This window comes from Spodoptera frugiperda, chromosome 15 (genome assembly GCF_023101765.2).
Source record: "Spodoptera frugiperda isolate SF20-4 chromosome 15, AGI-APGP_CSIRO_Sfru_2.0, whole genome shotgun sequence".
In the NCBI taxonomy this organism is placed as follows: Eukaryota; Metazoa; Arthropoda; class Insecta; order Lepidoptera; family Noctuidae; genus Spodoptera; species Spodoptera frugiperda.
In genome coordinates, this window is record NC_064226.1 from 12,756,229 (window position 1) to 12,781,429 (window position 25,201).

At 36.2% G+C, this 25,201-nt stretch overlaps 1 protein-coding gene across 4 annotated transcripts in view; it reads left to right on the top strand.

The window, feature by feature from the left end:
• The first annotated feature begins 5,465 nt into the window (after positions 1 to 5,465).
• LOC118270109 (kinesin-like protein KIF21A) overlaps positions 5,466 to 25,201 on the top strand; it is a 71,001-nt gene continuing 51,265 nt past the window's right edge. For all 4 annotated transcript variants that reach the window (XR_007706001.1, XM_050698639.1, XM_050698640.1 and 1 more), the window contains exons 1-3: positions 5,466 to 5,823; positions 9,521 to 9,570; positions 24,345 to 24,573. Coding sequence is in view for 3 of the 4 variants with exons in the window: in XM_050698639.1 (XP_050554596.1) it covers positions 9,536 to 9,570; positions 24,345 to 24,573 (264 nt within the window). In the remaining variant the exon portion in view is untranslated. The remainder of the gene's footprint in view (positions 5,824 to 9,520; positions 9,571 to 24,344; positions 24,574 to 25,201) is intronic.

Sequence of the window (25,201 nt, forward strand, 5' to 3'; positions counted from 1 at the left end):
CTAACCGTTCACGTACCAATCCTGGTTGTAACCGCCATAGAATTTTGATTACCCAACACTCCCCTAAAGAGTGACTTCCGTAAATTTGTGAACAATTTTCTTACCATAGAAACATGGGGGGAGGGAGAGAATTTTCCCAAATTGAGCACGTGCGCTTTGGGCCGTGTTGCGTCGAAAAATTCCTTTCTTTTTTGTTTAGATTGATAAAGTTTACTATTAAACATCCACCAGCATATACTCCATAGACTCCAACTCATAGACATAAATAAACATGGTAAATATCCCGATGTTATGTTAAAGTTTACTTTTGTCGTGATACACACGTATGTTTTGTTTAGGTTTTCGTCAGGCTTTCGTCAGGCCCCACATAATAATATTTTTTTAACCATCTCACATAAATTAACTGCTTAATCAAGTAATCACTATTAGCAGCAAAAAAAAGGAGTTACCATACATTTTATTGTTACGAGAAGCTTATCTATTGCCCCCTAAATAGTATATAACACTTAAAAAGCTCACTAGACAATGAAATTGTTTCCTTTTTATATGACTTGACCTCAAGCCATTATGCGATACAACTTAATTAAATGACGATTAATAGGTAATTATTATGGTAAGTAACTATGTACTTTAAAAGAACCAACTAAGCAATTCTAAGTTACACACATGGAAATCCGTGAAGTAACGCCTGGGGACCTACTCCGGTTCTCGAATCCGAAGTTTCGTTTAATTTTCGGCCGTAGGTTTTATTGATTTACTTATATATCACTTGAAATAAAGTTTTATTTTTAGTTTCATATCAAACGTTATTTATTTATCTTCATTTCATTCGTTAATTTTTGTTCACGAAAGTTCGCAATAAATAGAATTGTAGTACAATCTGCGAAGTTTCGTCCGAAAATTAGTTTTTTGTTGAATTAGAGTAGGCCCACTGATTCTATTCTATAAATTCTAAGTTATTTGAAATAGAGCAAGCGCCCAGTCAGCCAGGTCATAGTGTAGTTGAAGGAACAATAAAACGTGGTCTGTTTGTCGCCCGTACGTTCGCCCCGACACGCGTTACTGCGCCGCGTGCGACCATGCGCCCGCGCAACTCAGCCGCCCGAACTAACAATAGAAATTGCTTCAAACACCTACATATGCCTTAGAAAATATGAGTTCCTAGTATACTTTTATTGGTAATTCAAATTTCCCATATCGGGGCGGCGTTATCGTGACTTTTTATATTGTTTTTAAGGAAATTATTGGAGTACGAGTAATAACTACCTCCTTAAAGGAGCAGATAGAGTAAACTTGTATTAAAATCTTTCAAACCTCTCATCGTAATCAAATTTCGCTTCATTGTATATTAGAAAGCCATCGTTGTTGATTTAAAAACTGCCTCCGTGATCTTGCCCAACGTGATAATCAAACCCAGAACCTAGTCTTGCTAGTCCCGCCTGGATAAGACGTCGAGCTTACATACCTAATACAAATATTAAAAGTGTCTGAAAACTGGCAAAACCGATTAAAATCTAATAAACGTAAATGGACTGCGTAGGCGTTAGTAGAAATGTATTAAAAATAGAATCGACCGTCCATTAGGCAATGATTTGGAATAAACTATTTAAAAAAATCCTGAGAAATACAACCCGGGTCTTTTCAAGGTCAGAGTAAATAGGTACTTTCTAAGTCTATGTGCTCCATCTTCGACCACATCTTCGCTTCGCCGTCCGGGCAGTAGGCGGGTTGGACGTCTTCGACGTTAAAAAAAATACAATTAGGGTCGTCCCTAATCAAAATAGTTATAATTTCCTTCACGCAAGACTTACTTGGCTTAAAGCGGTCAACAATTTATAATTAGGACAACATTTTCACAGGTCGAGATATTAAATATACTTACAAAATTGTAATTACTTAACTATTTTAATGAGAAAGAGACAACAGAACCTCGGTCTTGCTCTCATAGGTTTTTAATAATTATAAATACATAGCACTTTTCTTTCAGCCTTTTCCCTAGTCTGGCATTATAAATTTCAATATTGAAAAACAATTATTCAACATTGAATACCGACGTCTCCTTTTCAGACAAATCAAATAAACTCTGAAGGCGTTTGAATATAAAAAGAATTGCAACAAAAACGTCTGAATCAATTAGGTAGTCGTCAACTCACGATTAGTTATCTATGCGCGACACGTAATCAATTTCCCTATCCCCTCTCGATCCATTTACTTAACAACTTAATGATGGAATATATTTAGGAACATTTAGTCCATCTACTAAATAAGTAGGATTAAGTAGGTTAGTACCTAATCTATTAATATCATTAGAACTTAAAACGGGATATTTCGATAAAGAAAAGATAGCAAAAATTCCTATCACATCAACAGCCTATTAGTGGCCACTGGCGCCTTGGGCAAGGCGAGAGGGAGTGTCAGACTCTTACTAACTAAAAACCACACCGTTCCTTCTCCTGCTTTTCGACCCGGAGCCCCGGTATACCCGCTAGGTAGTCGGCAGCTCCGGTTAGTAGGTTAGTACCTAATCTATTAATATCATTAGAACTTAAAACGGGATATTTCGATAAAGAAAAGATAGCAAATAATTCACTATCACATCAACAGTCTATTAGTGGCCACATTGGCGCCACTGCTGATCGAAATATCCTTTTCGCACATGGAGGAGGTATAAGAAATAATCACCACTCTAACTCAATGCGGGTTGGCGATTTCCAAAGATCCCCTAATTAGGAATTATAAGCCCAGGTTTCCCCAATTTTCCTTGACCGTTTGTTAGTGCATATACGTATCTCGGATAAAGTCATATTGGTACTTGCCGTTAGTAGATTTTGAATTCGCGCCCTCATGCCTGAAAAGCGCGGGCTCCTCCGGTCCATGCTAAAAGAAATATAACGAATGCACCTTACATTGATAAAAAAACAAGTTTAACATATATTCAACATTTCACTTCACGGAGGTGTTGACATTGTCTTAGGTACCTACCTACATTAAACGCGCACACTTCAGTGTTGTCGTACGAAATTAATTTTTCCCGCGTTCCCTGGAACGGGCGCACTCAATTAGCGTAATGAAATTGTGCCCGCTTAGTGATGACAATCTAACGGCTTACCCTCACATAAAGGAGGGCCATACCCTTCCATCATGAGTCCCCTCACCGTGTGTTCTGAAGTTATTTTAATTTTCCCTATAAGCACTTGAAGTTCAAGTCGTATCCTGGTTTCTGTTTGAGAATTACCATGGATATTAAAGTCGTAATGTCTGTCGTTTTACTCCAGGAAATGGAAAGTTATTGATAGAAGCAGGTACTTAGTCCCATGGAATCCCCTAACTTCCAAAAGCCGGCAACGCACTCATAATTCTTTTAGTGTTGCGGGCGTCCATGGGCGGCGCCGATTGCATGCCATCAGATGACCCGTATGTTCTATAAGGCCTATAGCATAAAAATAACTTGATATTGAGTTAACTGCATCTTAATCTACTTAATTAGTTATTATAGAGGTATTTACCAAAGCAAGAGAAAGAGGTAGGAAAGTACTGATCCGAAGTTGCGGAATACCGGGGCTTCGGCTTGAAAAGCAAGGAGTCAAGTCAAGTAAGTCAGTCGCCCAAGGCGGGAGAAGTCATTAGATAATTTTCGCCCCGCAAAAAAGGTAGACAAGTACAGAATTAAGTTTGCAAAAAACATCTTCCACTTTAACTATCCATGTTTTTATAACGGATACAACGGTGCCTTAGACAAGAAATTACATAAATTAAACGCTTCCCGTGTCGTCTCCATAGATCTATGTGTATAGAACTACAGACAGACAGAATAAACAGACAACTGTCATTAGACGATGCCGTTGGCTATGGAGTCACGTAACATTGGTCCATCTGGCTGTCGACTGATGACTAGTAACAATCTCTTTGCTGCCTTATAATAGGGGTTAATTGTAATTTCCTTCTGTACGGCTTTTAAGTAACAGTTGACATCTCGTATTGGTGGTGTCATTAGGTGAAAAAAAAAAAAAAAAAAAAAAAAAAAAAAAAAAAAAAACAGAAACTGTTTCTAGGAAGAAACACGTCTGAAATTATCTAGATAGGTATTCATACCCAGTCTCAGAGAGAGGTCTCTTCAATTCATGGTCAATTATGTATGACTTACATGAAGCTATTTATTGTTAGATATACCGTAAGTAGATAACAAATTATGATTTTCTTGATTTATGGAAGCAGAGCAGACATAATATGGTGAAGAACAAGACCACTAAAACAAAACTGAAGCAGTTATATTACTTACCTTTTTTTTTACTTTATTTATTATTTACAGAAAACAATAAATAAGAAATAGCAACCAAAAACCAAATAATAGAGTTATTTAATAATTAATAGCATTCAACACAGGAAGATACTTACTGCAGTCTTGTTCTTAAAACATCAGTAATTTTAATTATTCATACCCACTCAGATGCCACTCAGGATACTAATTTTGCCACAATTGAAAATGTTTTATGCTGCCATCTTTTAAATTGCAAAAGCAATTTTTAATTTTAGTACAACGCCATCTATCCTATGTTACACGTACCACGTACAAATCTCGAGCTACTATTAGTTCCTTGTATTACTAGCGATATGTTTTCAGTGGCGCTAGTAGCGATATTCCAGTGTTACCAGTTTTTAATAAATCTACTTTTTTGGAAGGTTTTAAAGGAAATAAAAACCAATTGTTTTTATGCTTATATTTATACTTTTATTAAATGATTAACTAATTATTTCACATACATTGAATAATTACTGAACCAATTTTGACTGATCTCTGTAATAATGAATTTTAAAAGGTTGTACTAATGACGCTTTAAAAGTAGTTTTATAAATAAGCGTAATGTATGCAAAGCCATGCTGTTTCACAAAAAGGTCATTGTACTTTTATGAATTGTTTTAAAAATACACAACACATTTAATCAGATTTTATATCATAAGTGCAATTAATAAGTAATTTTATCAACATTATTTTTCCGCATCGATTCGTATTGATATTGGTATCCTAAACGGGAGAAAAAAAACCAATCATGGCAACATAAGGTAATGTATTTGACATTTTTAGTGTTTACATACCAATTGACATTCCCCGAATTTAGGGTAACTATAATAACTACGAAAGCTAATATTCTCACTCAATGAAACCAATTAAATCCCAATAGCATCTTAATAACTCACATTCTTAAACAAAGTAATAATAAAAGAATGAGATGTAATCCTGAAAATATAATTATCCCGATAATATAATTTTAATCGTGTAACTGTAAACGATTACTCTAATTATGCGTTTATTTTTAAGTATTTCAAACTGATAAGTATCTTTTCCGCTATCGTCTATATTGTTTCATGTCTCAGCAAGTATTTGTTAAAAAAAATGTAATTGTGGGAAATATGAATTTACCCGCTGGTATCACTGAGTAAGTGACGTTTCACCATCCGTTCCGTGCCGTTTGTTTTGTCAAGCAACTTGCTTCAGTTGTCAAATGTATTTTTGTGAGCGATCGCGACCGCGAGTGACAAACGGTACTGCTTCCTAATTACCGTTTTAATTGAAATACGATTGTTTATAACTTAGTTATAAGCCACACGTAATTTAAACGTGCTGGCAAATAATGAAAACCGCGTCCTAAAGTGGCTATTATATAAAAATACGTTAGTATAACAATAAAAATCAGTTTAATCTATCGACAATGGTGAAAGATGGACGTAAATATCGGTCGTTGTCGATCTAGCTTGTCGTTTTGACGCCGACGCTTTATGAAATGTGATCAAGTGCTACAGAAATTGAGGATTTTTTAAACCGCAGTAAGTATATATTGATATATTATTTTTATGACAATGCGTACTTTGCAGATACATCGAGTTTTCTTATCGCCTTTCTCTAAGCGATAGGCACTCAAAAAATAGGTCTAGTTGTTACAATCTGCTGTGTATTATTGGCATTGTTTTATCTAATTGTGTTGGAAAGTGTTACAAGTAATAACGAGAGTACTTTCTTTCATTTTAAAAGTATTTGAGGGGTACTCCGGTTTTATCTCAGTTGTTATTATTATTTTTATATTAAGAATGTGTAGTAAACATTCCTAGATAACTTATCATATTGATTATTATGACATGTTTATTAATTAAAAAGTAAGCATTACTAAAAGAGAGACTGGCACAGACAGTATGCTGTGCAGCCTAGTGTAAAAAAAAAAACGAACATTTAAATAATGCATTTGTTTGTAAGTTTTTATATGCAGAAGAATGTGGATTATTTGTTGCCATTAAAAATAAGCAGGAAATAGTTTTTATCAAATCTGGTTCAATAGTTCTTGAGATTAGTTCAAACAAACTGATAGATAAGTAGTGTCAATGTTACAGTTTTGTTTCAGTTGTCTGATGGATTACTTATCTTTGCAAATTGTGTTCAACTTTATTTATTTATTTTTTTGTTTTATGTTTTATTTATTTTGGCTGTTGATATATTTGAAATAATTAGATAATTATTTAAATATCTCACTAGAATCCTATAAGACTACCCTAATAAGAATCTCCATTTTTGAGAAGTCTGTTAAAACACTGTAAACATATTCAAACCTGATAGGATTTCAAAATCTAATTAGAAAAGGAGAAAAAATAAGAAATACCCAGAATACTACTGTCCTACTCTTACTCTTATACAATCTCTTCTCAGATTATGTTACTAACCTTCAAGTAGATAATAGCATAGTAAGAGATTAAAGCTTGTACTCAAGATAAGATAGAGTTATCAAAACAATAATAAAAAATATATGCAAATGTCTAAAAAATATATTGTGTTTAAAACTGTCAGGAAGTATCCTTTTTGGGGGAAGTGTAGGTGTTGAAGTATTGGGTGGATTTGGCAAATACTGTTTTAGGCAAAAGAAGACTGACTGAAGTTTTAAGTACCTATAATTTAAGGATAATGTTGTAATAAAAAAACTATTGCAATTGCATACAATAACTAATCTTAATGCAAAATCTTTGGATTGATCTACATTTTTGACAGAAACTCTATAGTTTCTGTTAACTGTTTTGAACTTTTTTAGAAAGATTTTAGACCTTACTTCTATAACTAAGGTCTAAAATCGATCCTTATCTAATATTATCTAATTTCAAAAATCAATTTCAAAATGATTGAAATTGTTTGTTAAAATCGGCTATAACTCTTCTTCTAAAACATTCAGATAAAAAAGAAGACTGTCTTATAGTCCACTCCACTTGATATGAGGCCTTAGGTTCTTGGGCCATCTTAGGAATTAAACTTGAACTACAGAGATTGGATGGTTTTCCCTGTTTAAAAAAAACGCATAATAAATGATATTTATTTCTGCAAGTAGGTTACAAAATAACACTTTTACACATCAATATTTGAAATAGCTAGATGAGGCCAATAGTTGCATTAGGAATACTGGCACCTGCATTCACAAAAAGCAGTCTTCATACAAGAAATCATTCATAAAAACACAATACACCATCTACCCAACCATTTACTGTGCTTAGGAACAACAAAAACTTATTATTAAGTAACTAATGAATAATGAGCATGCATTCTTGTAGTTCTATTGTGTGTTTGAAATCAATCAATTCCGTTATTACCACATCGTCTACCAAATCCCTGAGTTTTGTTAAAATACATTGTTACCTCAAATTGATTCCTCCATTCAGTGTTTTGTTATGCAAATTGTATTTAGCTATAAGCACTCAAATAACTTTAAGTCGTAAGTTCATTGGAATTCTTAAATTAGTTAATTAATGCATGCGGATCTTGTGTTGACAGTATTATAATAAGAAGTCTGATTTAAATTAACTAATTTGAATTAATTTATTTCAGTGTTAGACAGTTAATCTTATTTATGAGTTCGTAAATTTTGTTTAGGTGATTAAACAAGATCACTACTAGCAGTTGCATGCTTTATTTTCGCTACTGTGGTTCCTTGTGGTGGCTGCATACAGCGCAGGAGTCATTAGTTCTAATTTATCGTATGTGCACGCAGTCTCAGGTTTTAGGGTGAATTATCGTCGCGCTAGGTATATTTCTGCCCAGCCTTTAAGGGTAGGTATAGGTAATATTCAGTTTTTGATGAATAAATTAACGTAATAGTGAATTTTACCAGTTATATGATTTCCATGTAATAAAGACTTCTATGTTACATATATGTTACACACACGCATTTATACCATTGAGGGATTAACTGAATACAGAGCGCCACCAACTACTTCTATGTTATTACCTACCTACTAAACATTTTTAAAATTAACTACTACAAAACTACCTACTTATCTGTCACCCATGCGACTTCTCAACTAACGAGGCAGTTGATACGACTACACAATAATTTGATTCTTAATGGCACTGGATGGTACCGGAAAACGTGGCGTGGGTAGTGCACGCCGCTCCCATCTGGGCCGACAATCTGGTGAAAGTTGAGGGATTCATTCAAGGGGGCGTCCATAAGTTACGTAAAATGTTTAAGAGGGGAGGGGGTCGAGTCAAATCTCATCTAATCTTACGTTGGGAAGAGGGGGGGGGGCCCGGCCAATATCACGTAATTTTTTTTTATTGAAACTAAAAAAAATATACCAGCAACATTATACCAGCTAAGCAAGCACGTATGTTTTGCAAAGTGCGACCCTCACGGATTGTCACAAGACGAGCTAATGAGTTACTGTGCGCAAGCGCCAACGGCTTAGAGTGGCTAGATCAGAACGAAGTTGAAGGAGCAGATGATTTTACTGAAAATCATATGGACATGTTGATTCCAATAATCTCTCTTAAGACCGCGCATGATTCGCCATGGACTGAATTAGAGTAGATATTCTTGTTTTAACTAGTTACTAGTCTTAACTAGTCGTAAATAAAAGCACAAAGCAATTTATTTTTTTCTTTTTACAATAATCCAGCTCGTTTACATAAGAAACCCACATTTTGAAAAATCTCACGTGAGATTGGGGACGGGGGAGGGGGTTGAAGAAAATCTCACGAAATCTCACCAGGGGGAGGGAGGGACAAAAAATTCGAAAAAACACCTCACGTAATTTATGGACGCCCCCAATGGATGCGAAACTTGCTATTCTTCGTAGAGAAGCAACACGATGACGGTGTAGAAGATGCCTGTGTCAGTGTCCATTAGCCGAATTAATAGTTGTTAATGAACCTGTGAAAATAATAAATCTACGAAGAGACGAGTGGAAGGAGAGTAGGGAGGCCTTTGCCCTGCAGTTTTTTTTAAAAGCCCCACACTAGGATTTTCTCCTGTCTGTCGTGGGTGCGTTTACAAACATACAAGTTCCAACATACACATGACATCCAAACGAAACAACAATTTGTGGATCACACAAAGAGTTGCTACGAGAGACAATCGAACTCGGTACACGTTGCGCGGCAACTGGTCGCCCAGTCACCGCACCAACTGTGCAGTGGGACCACCATGGCTAAAAATAATAATAATGAACTTGTGACCTCCTAAATGCTAACAAAATATCTTTGTTGCTTCAGGTACACGGCTCAGCCATGGCTGACGAGTCCAGCGTTCGTGTTGCTGTCAGGTAAGCCAAAATATTTATCACTAGCTACTTCCGCGCGGTTTCACCCGCTCTGCTCGGTTCCTATTAATCGTAGCGTGATGTTTTATAGCCTATAACCTTCCTCGATAAATGCGCTATCCAACACAAAAATAATTATTTAAATCGGACCAGTAGTTCCTGAGATTAGCGCGTTCAAATAAACAAACAAACAAACAAACAAACAAACAATCAAACAAACAAACTCTTCAGCTTTATAATATTAGTATAGATTTCGGTAGAGAAAAATCTAGCCAAGATTGAAACATAACTTAGCACTAGCATTCACTCTACTGAACTAACTATTCGGCTTTAAATTTTTTTTCTGTACTCTACGTACAACGTATACAAAAATGCTATCATGATAAGGATAGTCAACTAATCAACGTCTATCTTATGCTTTAATCCTATGTGGGCGCCTAACATACTTCAGACATTATGTTTTGGCATAAACAAGCTGTAGTAGAAGCATTGTTTCAAATTAATATTCCAAATAATATAGACTGCATCGGTATAATGTTTGCTCGTCTACAAGAGAACCAAGATGTAATGAAACTAATGTTTATTGTAACTTCGAATCGTACCTGTAATATGTATTTATAAACATACAACACCTATTTATATATAAGTAAATTCAAAACAAATAGCTCATTGTTATACAGTTACTTGATTGTATTATTATTGCTAATGGGCCTTGCAATTGCACGGTCTGGCGCTACATATGTTCAGTTGCAATAAACCTTAAACAAATTATGCAAATATAACCTAAAGAACGGACTGAGGTGTGAAACTGAAGAATTAGGTAATGTCGTGTGTTGTACGCGTGTGTTTTCTTTGTTCGTTACAACAATAGGTTTACTGGACCAAGATTTTCTGTATTCGGTAGAGATGTTGCGTTACGGAGAGTGATTTGGCCGAACACTGAATATTTGGCTGTGCTCAAGGCCGAAGCGTAGTTTCGAATCTTTTTGAAATACAAATATTATTTGAAAAATACAAATTTAAGGAAAATCTTAAAGATACAAGTCAAGTACAAACGAATTGGATGTGCAACGGTTACTTACATGTTTTAGTATTCAGTATTCGGCCTAATTTCGAACACTAAAAACACTAGCCGATTACCGAATAGTTGCTGTACTGCCGAATATTCATGGCACCTCTAGTATTCCGACATAACGTGCGTTTTACACGCTGTTGCGTAACACTGTTTTGTCTTTATTGAGCTAAAATATTCGCATCTAGATACATAGATACAGACAGCCTTCACTTCAGCCAGGCGACAGACGTGCCGAGCTGTTAGAGAGTCAAGTGGACACTTGTATTTGGTTCTCCGCGATGAATATTAATAAAAAAAGGGTTCTGAGAGGTACACGGGCGGATGTCATGCACCCTTTATATACCGCCTGCTATGGGGCTGTAGTCAACGACCGGCGACCCTGCCGTGTATGACTGCCCTGCCCTGTCACTGACATAAAAAAGTAATATAAAGAAAAGTGTAGCTGAATTGTAAAAGGAATAAGACAAGTATTTTTCAAAGCTATGAATAAATCTTTGAATCTCTTAAAAATGCTTTAACTTGGATTCATTTATGTGTATCACATCCGTATCTTCATTTCCATTTGAATGTATGAATTGAAGATTTGGAGTAGAAATTAACTGTCTTAAAATCACTACATAGTATAAAAGAAGTCGCTTTCTCTGTCCCTTTGTATATCTTTAAAACTACGAAACGGATTTTGATGCGGTTTTTTTAATAGATAGAATGATTCAAGAGGAACGTTTATATGTATAATACATGCATAAAATATCACCATTGCACCTATGCGAAGCTGGAGCGATAGCTAGTGTCTAAGAATTTATTCGGTAACTACAAATCAATACAATTTATTTTGTAAACAGCAATATCCGACATCGGTAGAGTTAGCAGAGCGCTGCAGTAGTTTCTTGACGAAATTCACTTTTTACCTTCACTGCTATGCTGTAATGATTGCGATAGCCAGAAAGTGTTACAATACCTGAACGACATAATAATGCACTAACGTACATCTCGCCATGTATCTCAAGTCCATCAGAGTACTACCTGAGATTCTAAAGGAGCAAGATACCTTGCTTTGAATACTAAGCCAATTAATTTAACTTCATTTGCATACGGCAATTTATTGATCTCTTTTCAACGTGGAACTCGGATCTCACATTTAGAATTACCTTACGTTACCTCTGAGAGCTTCCAAAATCGAATTAACAGCGACAAAGATATTGGATGTCTATTTCTGTGTACTCCTCGGTCGCAAGCCGAGCTTCCTTTGACAACTCACGTCTCAAAGTGAAATATAAATAAAGAAGTGATCCTAGAAGCTTTGAACTAAATATTGAAACATAACTAATAAAATATTTATGATTAACTACCGGGCTATAACTTCATAAACGAAAATAACGATCTTTCATAAAAATTAAGATGTTATCATAAATCACTTCGCACATCATTCCTCTCTAAATCGGGCTCTTGATGAGCTGCACGTCGTATAAATTTTATATGTATCTGTAGTTAATCTTGATAGAGGTCGTTTAGGACTTGGCGGGTTGCAATACAAACGACCAGGCCACAAAAGGTGTCATGCAAATAACGCAGGCGCCTCATTATAATAAGCAATTTGACAAAAGGAACCGTACACTATGCACCGCAGACAATAATTGTCGACGCCGCGTCTCGTTCTGTCTCCTGCTTATAAATCGCTTTTTATTCAAAATGCGCCTCACGTTACTATTTATTTTTAACGCTTTTTTTCACTAAGCAATATATCGGAGGCTAGCACGCAGTTCTTAAAGCTTTTTATTATATTGGTATTGCGTGACGTATAGAGATACGGCCGAAACTGCGCTGCGTCGACAGTCGACGAACGCTATTTGATTTATAACCTTACACTAACGAGCATAAAAAGTTCAGTTCCCTACTCTTTCATTTCCACCATTGGGCTGTGTTTATGTGATTCACATTGCTCTAATTTTGGTGAAGTAAATTGGCTGTGACGCCATCGCTAAGGGACAAGGAAAAATGGTAGAAAAATAAATCTTACACAACCCAAATCTTTTGATAAGCACTGAGAATAACATCTACGCTACATGAAGTTAAATTTAAAGTGTGTGTACCTAACAGTTGCGGCTATTACATGACATCGAGCTATGACAATGACATCACGACCCCGCTGGCTTTAAAAATACCTTCGTCATCGTTAGAGCAATCACGGACTCAAACTTTGTTACCAACGTTAGCGAGCTAAATCTAGATGATGACTGATAGGTTCACTGTACTGTATTTTGAGAAATAATTATTTTCAGAATAGAATTCACATTCACACAGGTGACTAAAGACTAAATTCAGTTCATTTCGAAGCTTCTAAGTATAGACGGGACAAAGATTAAAGAAATCTTTGAAGCATCTATAAACGCGATTGTTCAAATAGAATGGAAATCAGAGAGGGTATATTATGAAATCTAAATGCAAACAACTGGCGAAGGAATACAAATTAAAGATGAACATGCAAAACAAATAGAGGTGCATTCTATGTATGTACATTCCGGTGCAATAGCGTATCGTAGCGTCTGCACGGCGCAATATTGACGCTGCACTGTAATCAGAAAAGTCCTCGACATCAATCAGCGTGTATAGGTACAGACCAGCACATCAAGCTCCCCCAAACTGCAAAATTCTTTAATAGATTTTCAACCTTACTACTTTGCAAGTACGTTGAAAATGTGTTAAAGAAGTATGAACGTACTTAGTTTTTGTTCTCTACCGGATCTTTATAATAACCAACATGTTTGTGATTGATGAGCTCCCCATGACTTCTGTCATACATTTTTTGCGATTAGTTGAAGAAATAGGTAAGAATTATCAATTAATTTTATATTCAACGAGATTCTTGTTTAATGTCAAAGTGAATTCTGCGATATTTCGAGTGTTTGGTGAAGTTAATGATGCAGTGGATGAGGTAATTCGGGTAAATAGACCGCCGCGCCGCCGTCCTAGATGTGCAAGTAAAATGATTCAGAGACAACGGTTTATCTGAACATTACACTCATCATTCAGTTGAGGTGAAAGGTCCGCTAATAGATATGAAGTGAACTTTTACATAGCTTTTATTTCTATTGCTTCCTGTGTTTATTTCGATAAAACGAATATTACTAAAACAGAACGTGCAACGATTTCTTATAAAACTTTACTATTACCTACTTAATACTTATTGCGTCTTACACCTGGATTTACACGAAAGACAAGCATCAATACGTGTGCTTTGTTCCCACTTACGACACATTTATTAAGTACGTACCTAATAACGAAAAGGTTTTGATCCTGAATCCAATAACATGTTCCATTACAATCATCTCAGTACTAGGGCAACATCAGTACTTACAGTATGTTAAAGTGTCCTTCATCATCAAAAGTTAAAACCTAATCCTTCGCACATGGGTGGTCTGACGTGCAGATGTTGCTAAACTAGCCGGCTCTTGAACTGTGCCTTCTCAAATCTGAGACAATAGCCTTAGAGGACAAGCCACGACCTATCCTCGACTTGATTTAAGATGTCTATCACACCGAAGCGTGCCTTTGTCAACGTGACTTCGTTTATGTCAACCCACGATTTCATGTCCTGTCTTTTCGGTCTTATTGTTAATTAGGCAACAGAGACTGCTTTTGTTCGTAAGTTAGGCTTTAAAAATGTATCAATAGCCAATACTACTAGATACTAATTTAATAAGGTTCTAAAATCTAATCGTTTAGAACCAAATTGTCGATTGTCATGCTTGTTTAGTTAGCCACTTTCTATTGCTCCTTATAAAGACGCGATACATTATTTGCATTCAAACTTACACAAAACCATTAAATAATGTACACTATTAAACGGCAGGGGAAGGGCGAGGAATTACTTAATGGCTTTTCACCCTAGCCCTTACTGGATTTCCCCAAAATATTATGACTTTATTTTTGCAACTTGTGTCACTTTATGCATATAATTAGGTACAAAATACTGTGAAAAGTTTAAGATGTGCTTCAATATCTGTTAATGTTTTGATTATTATCTTAATGTTGTATACAGTAAACATTTCACGTAGTTTTCGCTACGAATGTGTTAACAATGAGAAGTTCAGTTAGCATGGGAATGTTATGTGAACAGCCGGCATTTCTAAGCGGTCGACTTGGCTATAAATAGCTAGTTACAACTACTGTCACTTTTTTGTGAATTGTTACTATTGTTACCATATAATCAATTAGTTAAGGTTTTCCAAATTATTTCAAGGCTATCTGAGTACAGTTTTGGCTGATAGGAAATAGATATTTGTCATCGAAACCGAAATTAAACGGTGAATAGAATTTTGTAAAAAGATGTCATGTTTTGAAGCGTACATAAAAAGTGCAGATACCATATGAGTTTAAAACTTATAAAACATCCAATAAGTGCTGTCACAAGATTGAGCCAACAATAAAAGCTTGTGAAGCGGTAGACAGTGCGACGCCATCTGGCTGGGACGACATATTACGCAACGGTGTGAGAGCAGGCCGCAGATAATCAGTTTATAGTCATTAAATTGTTCCCGTCTCACAAGCTGTTACTGTAATAGCCTTTATCTTACATCTATTGTTTTTTAAGTTGTCTATATTGTAGTGACCTGATTCTCAACTAGTATGTGCGAATCTCTAATACCAATTGTCATAAATACTTCCACCTCATTTTTCTACGTTACCTCGGATGCAAAATTGCCTTGCGAACTTGTTGAATCATTTTTGGCGTTAGTGTTGAAGAACGTTTTAGTCAAATACGTTAAGGAAAACTGTTTATCTCTCAAATGCCGTGTACTAAATTAGGCAATCTCAGTGACATTGACCATCATTTGGACCTACGTCCCATCACAATTTATAGTAGTAAGTACTAGTATCCGTTTAAGGAGCATAACGGCATAGTCATACTACGGCGCGGTTACCGGACCCGAGCTCGTCTACTCAACTACTAACTTTTTACCAAATCAATTTATTTTTTACTGAACATCTTAGTCCAAGTTAGGTGTTCCGGTATTCAAGAGACGTATAGATGGCAATTATTTCAATGAACTAGGCCTGCGGTTCCGTCTGATATATCTTATGGTTTTTGCAAAGAACTGTTATGTCTTGCGAATAGTATAACCGTTTGTGTTAGATCATCTCTGTTCGTGACAATTTCTGATACTGTTTACTTACCTTCTTCAACTACTACTGGATTGGGCTCGGCTACTACTGGCTGTCATTGCAGCGGTAAGTAAGCCCCTCTTTGAGGTGTGGCTTGAGGGGCACCACAGCGTCTTCACCTACCGCCTGACGCAGATGCTTAACGGACATGGGAGCTTCGGTAGGTTCCTGCCATCACTACAAAGACCGCCCGTAGGACACGGTGGAGCATACGAAGGTGGTGTGCCCTGCATGAGCTAAACAATGGCGTGTCCTTAGCAAAAAAAAGAATCACTACTGGATCATTTCTAATTAGATAAACTTCTTTCATTTTCATTATAAATATGTTCACACTGTAGTTACGGAAGCAAGTCTAGTCATTACTAAACTGGATAGCAATTTGAGAAGATTTTATCTATACAAGTTAGATAATTAAGTGGATGCATTCTTGGTCATTGTGACCGCAATACGCACTGAGATAAAAGGCGTAACGCTCGGCCGAGCAAATATTAATTACACACGTTACAATTACCTTCTATGACTCACTCCTGATACCGAATCGGGTTATCGTATAGAGTTAGACAACCTGTCTTTGTCCTTGTCTAGCCTAGTGTAACTTTCTGGAACATATTTGGGAATCTAAGCAACACTTTGGTAGTCTTATACAACTATTGTTCCCATTCATATAGTTAATGGACTCATACATTTCTCTTTAGATTTATGGAAGCCTTAGCAAATACAGTTCTCACAACAAAAACTCGTTTTAGCTGTTGTGGAAGCCAGCGTTTTCGAAAATACACCGTCTTATCTTAAATGATCATGTTGATTCTAATCTTCTACTATAAATAACTCTGTCTTAGGTCCAGGCGTTTTGGCATCTCATTACCATGTTATAAGTAACAGGCCGGCCCTTAGGGACTCGACTGTTGACCGCAATCAACTACCCAATTTGTTAACCGCCGATTAGTGGTTCCGGTGCCTGTTCCGGATTGAGTATACTAATAGTTATATTATTCAATACATTTATTCAGGACATTTACATTTCCTTACGCTATGATAACATCCGTTGTAACAGAATTATTAAGTTAATCTTTAATAAGTATTTCTTCATTAATTGTATTGGTTGCTCTTTGCAATGCGAAGCAATGATACGATCCTTCGATGCGCGTACTAAACCCTGCATAGCCATCATTCCCCGTCTAGGTCGACCAGACTATCAATCAACATGCTATGCGAACATACCAGCAATCTACAGATTAAAGTTAATCATCGGTTACATAAATTAAATTGATTTAGCATTTGGACCTTGATTTCTATTCATAAAAGACAGTTGTTGGCACAATAGCTTACAAATAACAGTCAGCTGTTCCTTTGAAAAGGAACAAATCATTGCCAAGATTTCACTAATTTCACCAGTGAATCAAACAGTATGAATGCTTAAATTCTGCACTCTTTGCCAGTTTTCGCAAGTTTTTTACTACGACATGTTTGTTGTGGAAAAGAAAGACTTTCTGTTTGACAAACTTATTGATTGATTACATGTGAGCATTTGGAATCTCACTTAGATACACATAATCATTACTGTTAGCAAATGATAAATTCCATAGATGTCCTCTTCTAATGTTTTATCCTTTTTTCATTGATCCTTTGATTTTCAATACAGTAACGATCGTACATCGTGATCATCGTGCGATACGAGACATCGTGATGAAAGTTTAATCATAACTTTACCTGTTCATAAATTCTTGTCAATTTTCACTTTTTACTAGGGTGTCTAGTAATTCATAAGCCGCATTAGCTGCCTGTTATTTCACTGTAGTGAGAGAAACTTGACACGAACCGGTTGCTGTTTATCTTGTTAACGTCAAGTAAACTCGTCTAATTATGACAAATTGTCTTGTCATCTTCATACATTCAGGGAAATACCAGCTTTACGTTGTCGACGAACTCAAAATAGGTAGTTATTCTAAGCTTCATTAAATTATTCATAATTTTTGGTAGCTTTATCATTCTCTAAACGTTGTAGGCTCCTGTACGCCTTAAGACACATTGAAGCACAAATGGTCCCGTACAATTAAGTTTCAGAGCAAGTTCCTTCCGAGGTTTTCCCAATAGGATACAGTATGGGTACTTCAAGAAGGGAGTAAATAGGTTTCTTGAGGGTCAGCAAAGCGAATGTAATGCCTCAAGTGTTACAAGCATTCATAGGCCACGGTAACCACTTACCATCAGGTGGGCCGTGTGCTATCTTGCCACCGTCGTGGTATAAAAAAAACCGTTTTTCACGATGACCCGTTACCGTTTTTTGGTATCTCATGTGATTATGGAAATAACCCGAGGACTGGATATTAGGTTTATGTGGTGTAATGACTAAGTCTAGGTATCAAGGTCAAGAATATGAGCACAGTAATTGTTAGTTAGAGCGCGAAGACTATCATAGCGTTTATTTATTTACTTTACGATCGATGACGGTACGTGGTGAGGTCGCGACACCTACCTGTGTCCGATCAGTTATTTTAAATATTTTATTACTTTAAACGTGGGCCGTGAATGTCATTTCAAGCATGTGTCTTATCGATTCGACATTACAAGATCGACTTGTCTACATGGCTATATTGATTATTATTGCTCCAGTTTTGGATGTTATGACAGTTTTTCCTTGTATAGTTTCTGTTGCAAAATCTTTAGAAGCGGATTAAGGATTTCGCATATTGAGCCTTGGTTTTGGATCCTTGTCCGATGTGATTTATTGTATTTACATATTAAGGTTTCGAAGCGAAAACATAAAAAACTGTTGATTCTATTTCAAGATAATAAAAACCTACGTTACGTTAGCTAAAAGCGTTTTAAATTACGTATATATTTCTTGCTCCATTCAGAACTAAATTATGTTTGTGCGATTAACATTTCTGCGCAGAAATTACGTGTTGCTCACGCTTTTCCGTAAAGATAATGGCGAAAAGCGCAATTGCATTATGTTAACGGCAGGTTGTTGGCCCTATACCAACACCTCAGTGACCCACTTGAGTCGGCTGATGGTGTACGATGATAACTGGCACATTCACCTTGCTTTACACTATTTTCTGGGCTTTTAGCTTTTTTTTCTTCAATTCTATGAATGGTGGAGGTTTTGATTTTAGGCGTTCTATATTTTCAAAGTCAAAGTATTTATTTGTGACATGTACATTTGAGGTTTGGTGTACTTGTTGACGATGTTGTGGCCAGTAATGAGCCGGCTTTCAATAGACACACTTAATACCATTTTTATAAGCGCAGATATTTTTTATCAACGATCTTTTACCAAACATTGATTTGTTGCAAATATTTTTTACTCGTCAAGTCGACAGAGTATGATGTACTTAAACACATAAATATTTTTTAATTCCTTCCTCTGTGAGGATGTGGCTGTATATTTACAGATAACTTTTCCGATCTCTTTCGCGAAATCCCGCAGGCTTCCTGCTTTCACAGCTTTGAATAAATATCGCGCCAATCTTGCTTTATCATTTTTTTTAAATAACTAACTAATGTTATCAATATTTCCCACTTACAAGGAAGAATAAATTTGTTTACGAATGTTATCTGCGCAAATATTATGCGGGCGAGTCTAATGGATAAATATATTATGTAGGATCTGAGACCTTATACGAACTAACTTAATGGTGTTAAAATATTCAGACTCAGACGTAGGAGTCTCCGAAATTCGAAGAATGTTTTATAATTTGTCCATTTTGTATGTACGACGCCACCTCCCAAATGCTATATCCGTCTATTGTTAAATACAGCGTGTTTTTTAAACAGTAAAGCTGGTTTATTGTTTTTCGGCTGCATCCCACACGATATCCGATGCAGTTGAAAAACATTAGAATTTTCAACAAGAACTCGTTCTAATTCGATCGCACTTTGATTCGGTACCGCTAAATGTTATTCCGTTTATTATGCATTCAGTTCATGGTGTGATTTGAAAACCGTTAAAATTTAAATGGCCCAGTCCTTATTACGAGGTGCTACGACCTATTATTGCTCACGTATTTTGATGTATGGATCTGTCGATCGTTGTTGGAATTGCATTTGTGCAAATGAGTGCCACCCTCGCACTGACGAGAATGTCGTTTTGTTTATGCAACTTGTTCGTAGCTTTTGTGTCGAAGGTATATGTCAGTGGACGCGGAAATCATTGGATTAATGTCAGCCGGTAATAAAAAAGTAATTATAAATTACTGGCATATAAACTAATGGCTTCTAAATTAATGGCGAAAAACTGGCGTATAAATTAATGGCTTCCTTTAAAGCAAATATTAAATATCACTTTCTAACATTCTTGATTGCAAAATCATGATTGCTTCTTTGTTGGTGTTACATAAATTGCATATTGGATATTGCACTGTTATAGTATCAATACGTTCATCAATACGATTGATAATAACTGGAGCCATTCATATCATCAACGCAATCCTGATAGTGTAATAAAAATAATCTTATCACGTTTATTTAGTATTTTATTTTATTTATGTATTTCGATTCTATATTGGAACTTACTGACCTAATTTTAGGGATGTAATTTCAATAGCCAGATTTTTTGGATCAGTTTCAGTTAGTATCAGTTTTTGTTCACATTCTAGTGCTAGGCTCACTGATTTTCACTCTCAGCGCCAATGAATCATCACTATCCATTGTTAACACTTCTTTTTGGTATAAGATTCAATAAAATGAAATCAGCGGAACGGTGAGACCAAAATACAAAAGAAAACAATCATATATCATTAAGTACCTAACTCTACTTAGATACATCTCGAGAAACTAATACGTAAAATATTTAGTTGTTTCCTCTAACATTGCAAGGCGATTGCAACACATTGAATATCATTATGAAGTACTAATGTATTCAAAGGTTATAGTTTTCTATCTGCCCACCTCTCCAAGTTAGGTGGGCGACACTCGCTAAATATTTGGGCTCTTACAAACCCACGGCTGTTCTACATTACCTTATGCACTTGTGCAGATAAACAGAAATTATTAATATCATTTACACCTCCGTTGATGATTCAAATAAGAAATATCTATGGAAAAATAAATAGGTTGAATCAGAACGATTGAAAGATCAGCAAATTGAAACAAATCCTTAGTCTAACGAGACACAGCTGCAAAACGAAGTCGTAATCTTCTATTGATTTCAATTAATGAATGTATCTGCTCGTCCTACATAAATCAGCACGTACGAAACAAAGGAACTGAATAGCAAACCTTGACGAAAACTAACACAATGAACTCGTGGGAAATGCGAAAACGTCTTAATTAAACTCATTTCCCGCTGTAAAGCGTAACAGTTAGAGCCATTGTGAAAAACCAGCTGATTCATATAAATTGCTTGAACGACAAATTGCCATACAAAAGGACTGGCACAATGTGTACTGTGTAGTTGATATTCGTTTACAAGCGAAGGTTTAATAACAGCGAGTGGTTCTGCCATTGTACCTCGCCACAACGTGTAATAGCACAAAGAACAAACTACAATAGATGTCTTCGTTGGTCCTACCTAGCCTGTAAATAGCGATACTTTCTAAGAACATGAGAGTTGAGACACTGATCGCCATACGTCTTGTCTATGCGCTATTTTCAGAGTGTTGCGTGCTGCTGCTCATTTTGCTAAGCTGTCTTCGATTATCCACTTAGTACTTTCATCTTTCACTTGTTAAGTGCTTCTGAAGTAAGGAGAAATTTTGTTTAATGTTTTCGTGTTATCCAGTACTAATCTTCTACTTGAATTAACGTTTTCTTTCATCTTAGTAGAGTGCTATTCCTTATTCCCTGTCAATAGCGTTCCGTCCTTACGCATGATTGGAGCGCCTAATGCGGTTACAAAGCTATAAACAATGCCATGTTCCGTAGCCATCAAAACTTTGATCATTCTACGTAATGCCCTTCTATGTTTTGTGCCCTTTCTAATCAAAGAACGAAGGAACTAACAGAAAGGGCGTGTAATACAATTTTAGCTCCAAAATGTTATAAAAGTACAACAAACACTGCAGCAACGAAAATAGTTGGAAAAGCTCTAAAAATATCATCTAGAAACAGGTGATTAAGAAGTACAGGCAACACGCAATATTAAAAATGGTGTTGAAAGTCTAGCTGCGGGTATTAGGAAGATGGCGTGCCGCGACGTCGGTGTTCCACTCGGACGGTCGCGTGCTGCCATTGTGTAACGTTGCAGTACAATAGCCCCTGTACGCCTGTACGCTGCACAGTGTACACACAATGTAAGTGCACGGTATTTGCACTGCACGCTGTGGATGCGAAATAAGAGGGCATGTTTGTAAGAGGCATTAAGCAAGCCTTATAAACTGCAAGAAAACTAAGTACCTATTAGATAGAAGCAGTAGAAGCCTGTGAATTTAGCATCTGTATTTTCGTGGTTTTAATCAATGATACCTCCTCTAAATCCTGAACATATTTAAGACAAAGGAGGTAAAAATGATGTGTCATACATGATTGATCTCGAAATGACATCAAAATTCAACCGAATTTGAACAAAGACAAAAATACTTCTCATAATTTCTTGTGGCCTAATTTCGTTTGGAAATGTCGGCGTCTATAAGGAAAAGAACCAGTACGAGCAATTTGATCCTAATTACCTCTCATCATCGTAATAATCTTGGTGAGCGACACACGGTGCTTAAAAAAGTGAATCATGTTCGAAATATGAATATAATAACGCTTCCATTTTTGTGGTAACTGTCACATTGCGCACGCGACGAGCGTCCGTACGGGCAACAGTCGGTAATGTACCCTTTTGAACTGTTAATTGGTACTTCCTTCCCTCATTGAATTGTGGTGGTCTAGCTGCAATGCAGCTGTGCAGTAACAAGGCAATAATAAGCTGTGGACTTGTTATTACTCTCTATTGTCCTGAGTAAAATAGAATTACGAAAAATGCAGTTAAGTACCATAAAATTTTATACAAGAGAGGACGCAATGGCTACTTGTAGAAGTCATCACTTTAGGTTGGACAATATAGTTAATGTAGCTTATCAACCGCAGAATCCAAAAATATCATTTCAATTTTCCTCAGAGCTGTTACACAAGCTCGGCAGGCTCCTTATCGCATTATTGATCAGTCAGCTGAAGAGCAAGTACAAACAAACATAGATAACCTTGAATGATACCTTCACAACATCCAGTCTTCTTATGAACGGCCTTGACGAGACGCACCTTAGACTACGCGATGGAGTTGCGTTTATAAATTAAAATTTTACGATGTTGTTTGCAGTTCTATGCTAATTCGTTACGTCAGGGTTTTATTTTAAGGATAATAAGGCATGATTTTGAATGACTTTAACACCTCCACCGCCTTCTTCTTTATCGTCATCTGCTTTCTGTTCTTCAACTACGATGTCAGGAATGCTAATTGTATTTGTACATCCGTCTATAGATTTTCCGGTATCCATAGTAATGGGTAGCTCTTAGATACACAGTCGTTATGTATGGTAAAGATTGTAACTTGGTTCACGTTTACATGTCGATGTAAAGCAATAAACTGTACGTGACTGATATGTTAAGTTGTTCGACGTTTGCAGAATTGATGGGTATAACACGAACGATTTATGACTTTGCAAATATGTTCAAAGTTAAATCTTTGGAATTGTTTCATTTTCCTCCCATTGAATTTGTTTAAGCCATCTCCAAGCATTTCAATCAGAAATCGTATGAGGTACTAAGATTCAAGGTGAAGTGAAACAATTCGTTGCAATAATGTCTAATGTCTGATCGTACAATTAGCGCCACTTGTCTCGTCGTCGTGTGAGCACTGCACGGTCTGCACGTTTGTAGTATCAAGTGTCAAAACAAGTGCTTCATTTTTACGAGCAGCAATGGCGCTAGATGTTTTGCTATCTTTAAAACAAATGGGCACTCGTTTAATGCTCTAATCTTCAAATATTTTGAGAACACTGCCTTAGAATAAAGCGTAAACAAGTATGCTTGCAGATTCTCTCATGCGACTGTTAATAGGTACTGTTTTCTAAACTCAATCTATTTAGTTTATCAACATTAATTCCGTCTATTTTGTAAGCAAATTCTTATGTAACTTTCTCACATTTATCGCATTTTCGTTACGCATTTCTATGTATGATACTGTCATATTCTCATTGAAGTTTAGTTTTAATATTCTCTCAATTTATCACACAATTACTCTTTCACACTAATGAGATTAATTAGAAATACACAGTAGAAACGATCATCTATTCTCGTTTTGTTTCAAAACAATAATACGGCCCGAACCTCATTGAAGAAAGATTTACTGTGCTTAAGTACTTCCTGAATTTGTCCATCAGAAATTAGTTTAATATTATTAGCACAGGCGATTTATTATTTTATCATTTACTAGCTACTTCCGCGTTCCGATCTGCTTGGCTCCTATTGGTCATAGCGTGATGTTTTGTAGCTTATAGCCTTCCTCGATAAATGAGCTATCCAACACAAAAAGAGCGCGTTCAAACAAACAAAACAAACTCTTCAGCTTTATATATTAGTATAGATTATAATTTATTCTTCTTTGTTCCAGAATCCGTCCACAGACACCAGCTGAGGTGGTCGAGGGTTGTGGTATATGTGCTCGAGCTGGTGGCGCTGCTGGCGAGGGAGGAGTAGCCCTGGGATCGGAGCGTGCCTTCACCTTCGACTTCGCCTTCGAACCATCATGTTGCCAGCAAACAGTCTACGACACTTGTGTCAGGAAGCTGGTGGAGGCAGCCCTGGATGGATACAATGCTACTGTGCTCGCATATGGACAGGTTGGTATTTTAAATATAACTCTAAAATATCGACGTAACAACGTGATTTGACATTGATATGTATATGTTAATAAGGTTGGTATTCGTATACCATCCTTACTTTTTCAGTTATGTTATTGCTTGGTAATATTATCAATATTTGGTTAGGGCCCCACGTCGCTTTCAATGATAATAATGACGATACGATGTTTAACAATATTTATGTAACTTGGATAAATATTTATGTTTCTGAAATACTTAATGCTAATCTACAATGCATTGAAAGCAAAACCAATCTTATAAATCGCGTAGAAAAGTAATAAGATATGACTTTATCGATTCATTTTTCAATTTAGAAGTATAATAAAATTCAATTCTGAAAGTACGTCGACCTGAAAATTCATTGCAAAAGAAAGTTCGTTTCGTGCAAAATTATTTTCTGTTGTTATCCAAAGATGTATTTATCATGCAAAGTTTGAGGCTGTTCGTTTTTTCTTGGCGAAACTCGTCTACTATTGACCTAGTTGTGCTAAAAATATGGAAGCACACTAGTTTGTAGTGCAATTGTTGCATCTCACGAATGTGTTCAGTCGCCGACGCCGACGGTTCCGCTTCGCTTAGACAAAGCATTGTGTTCTCTGCATCTCTT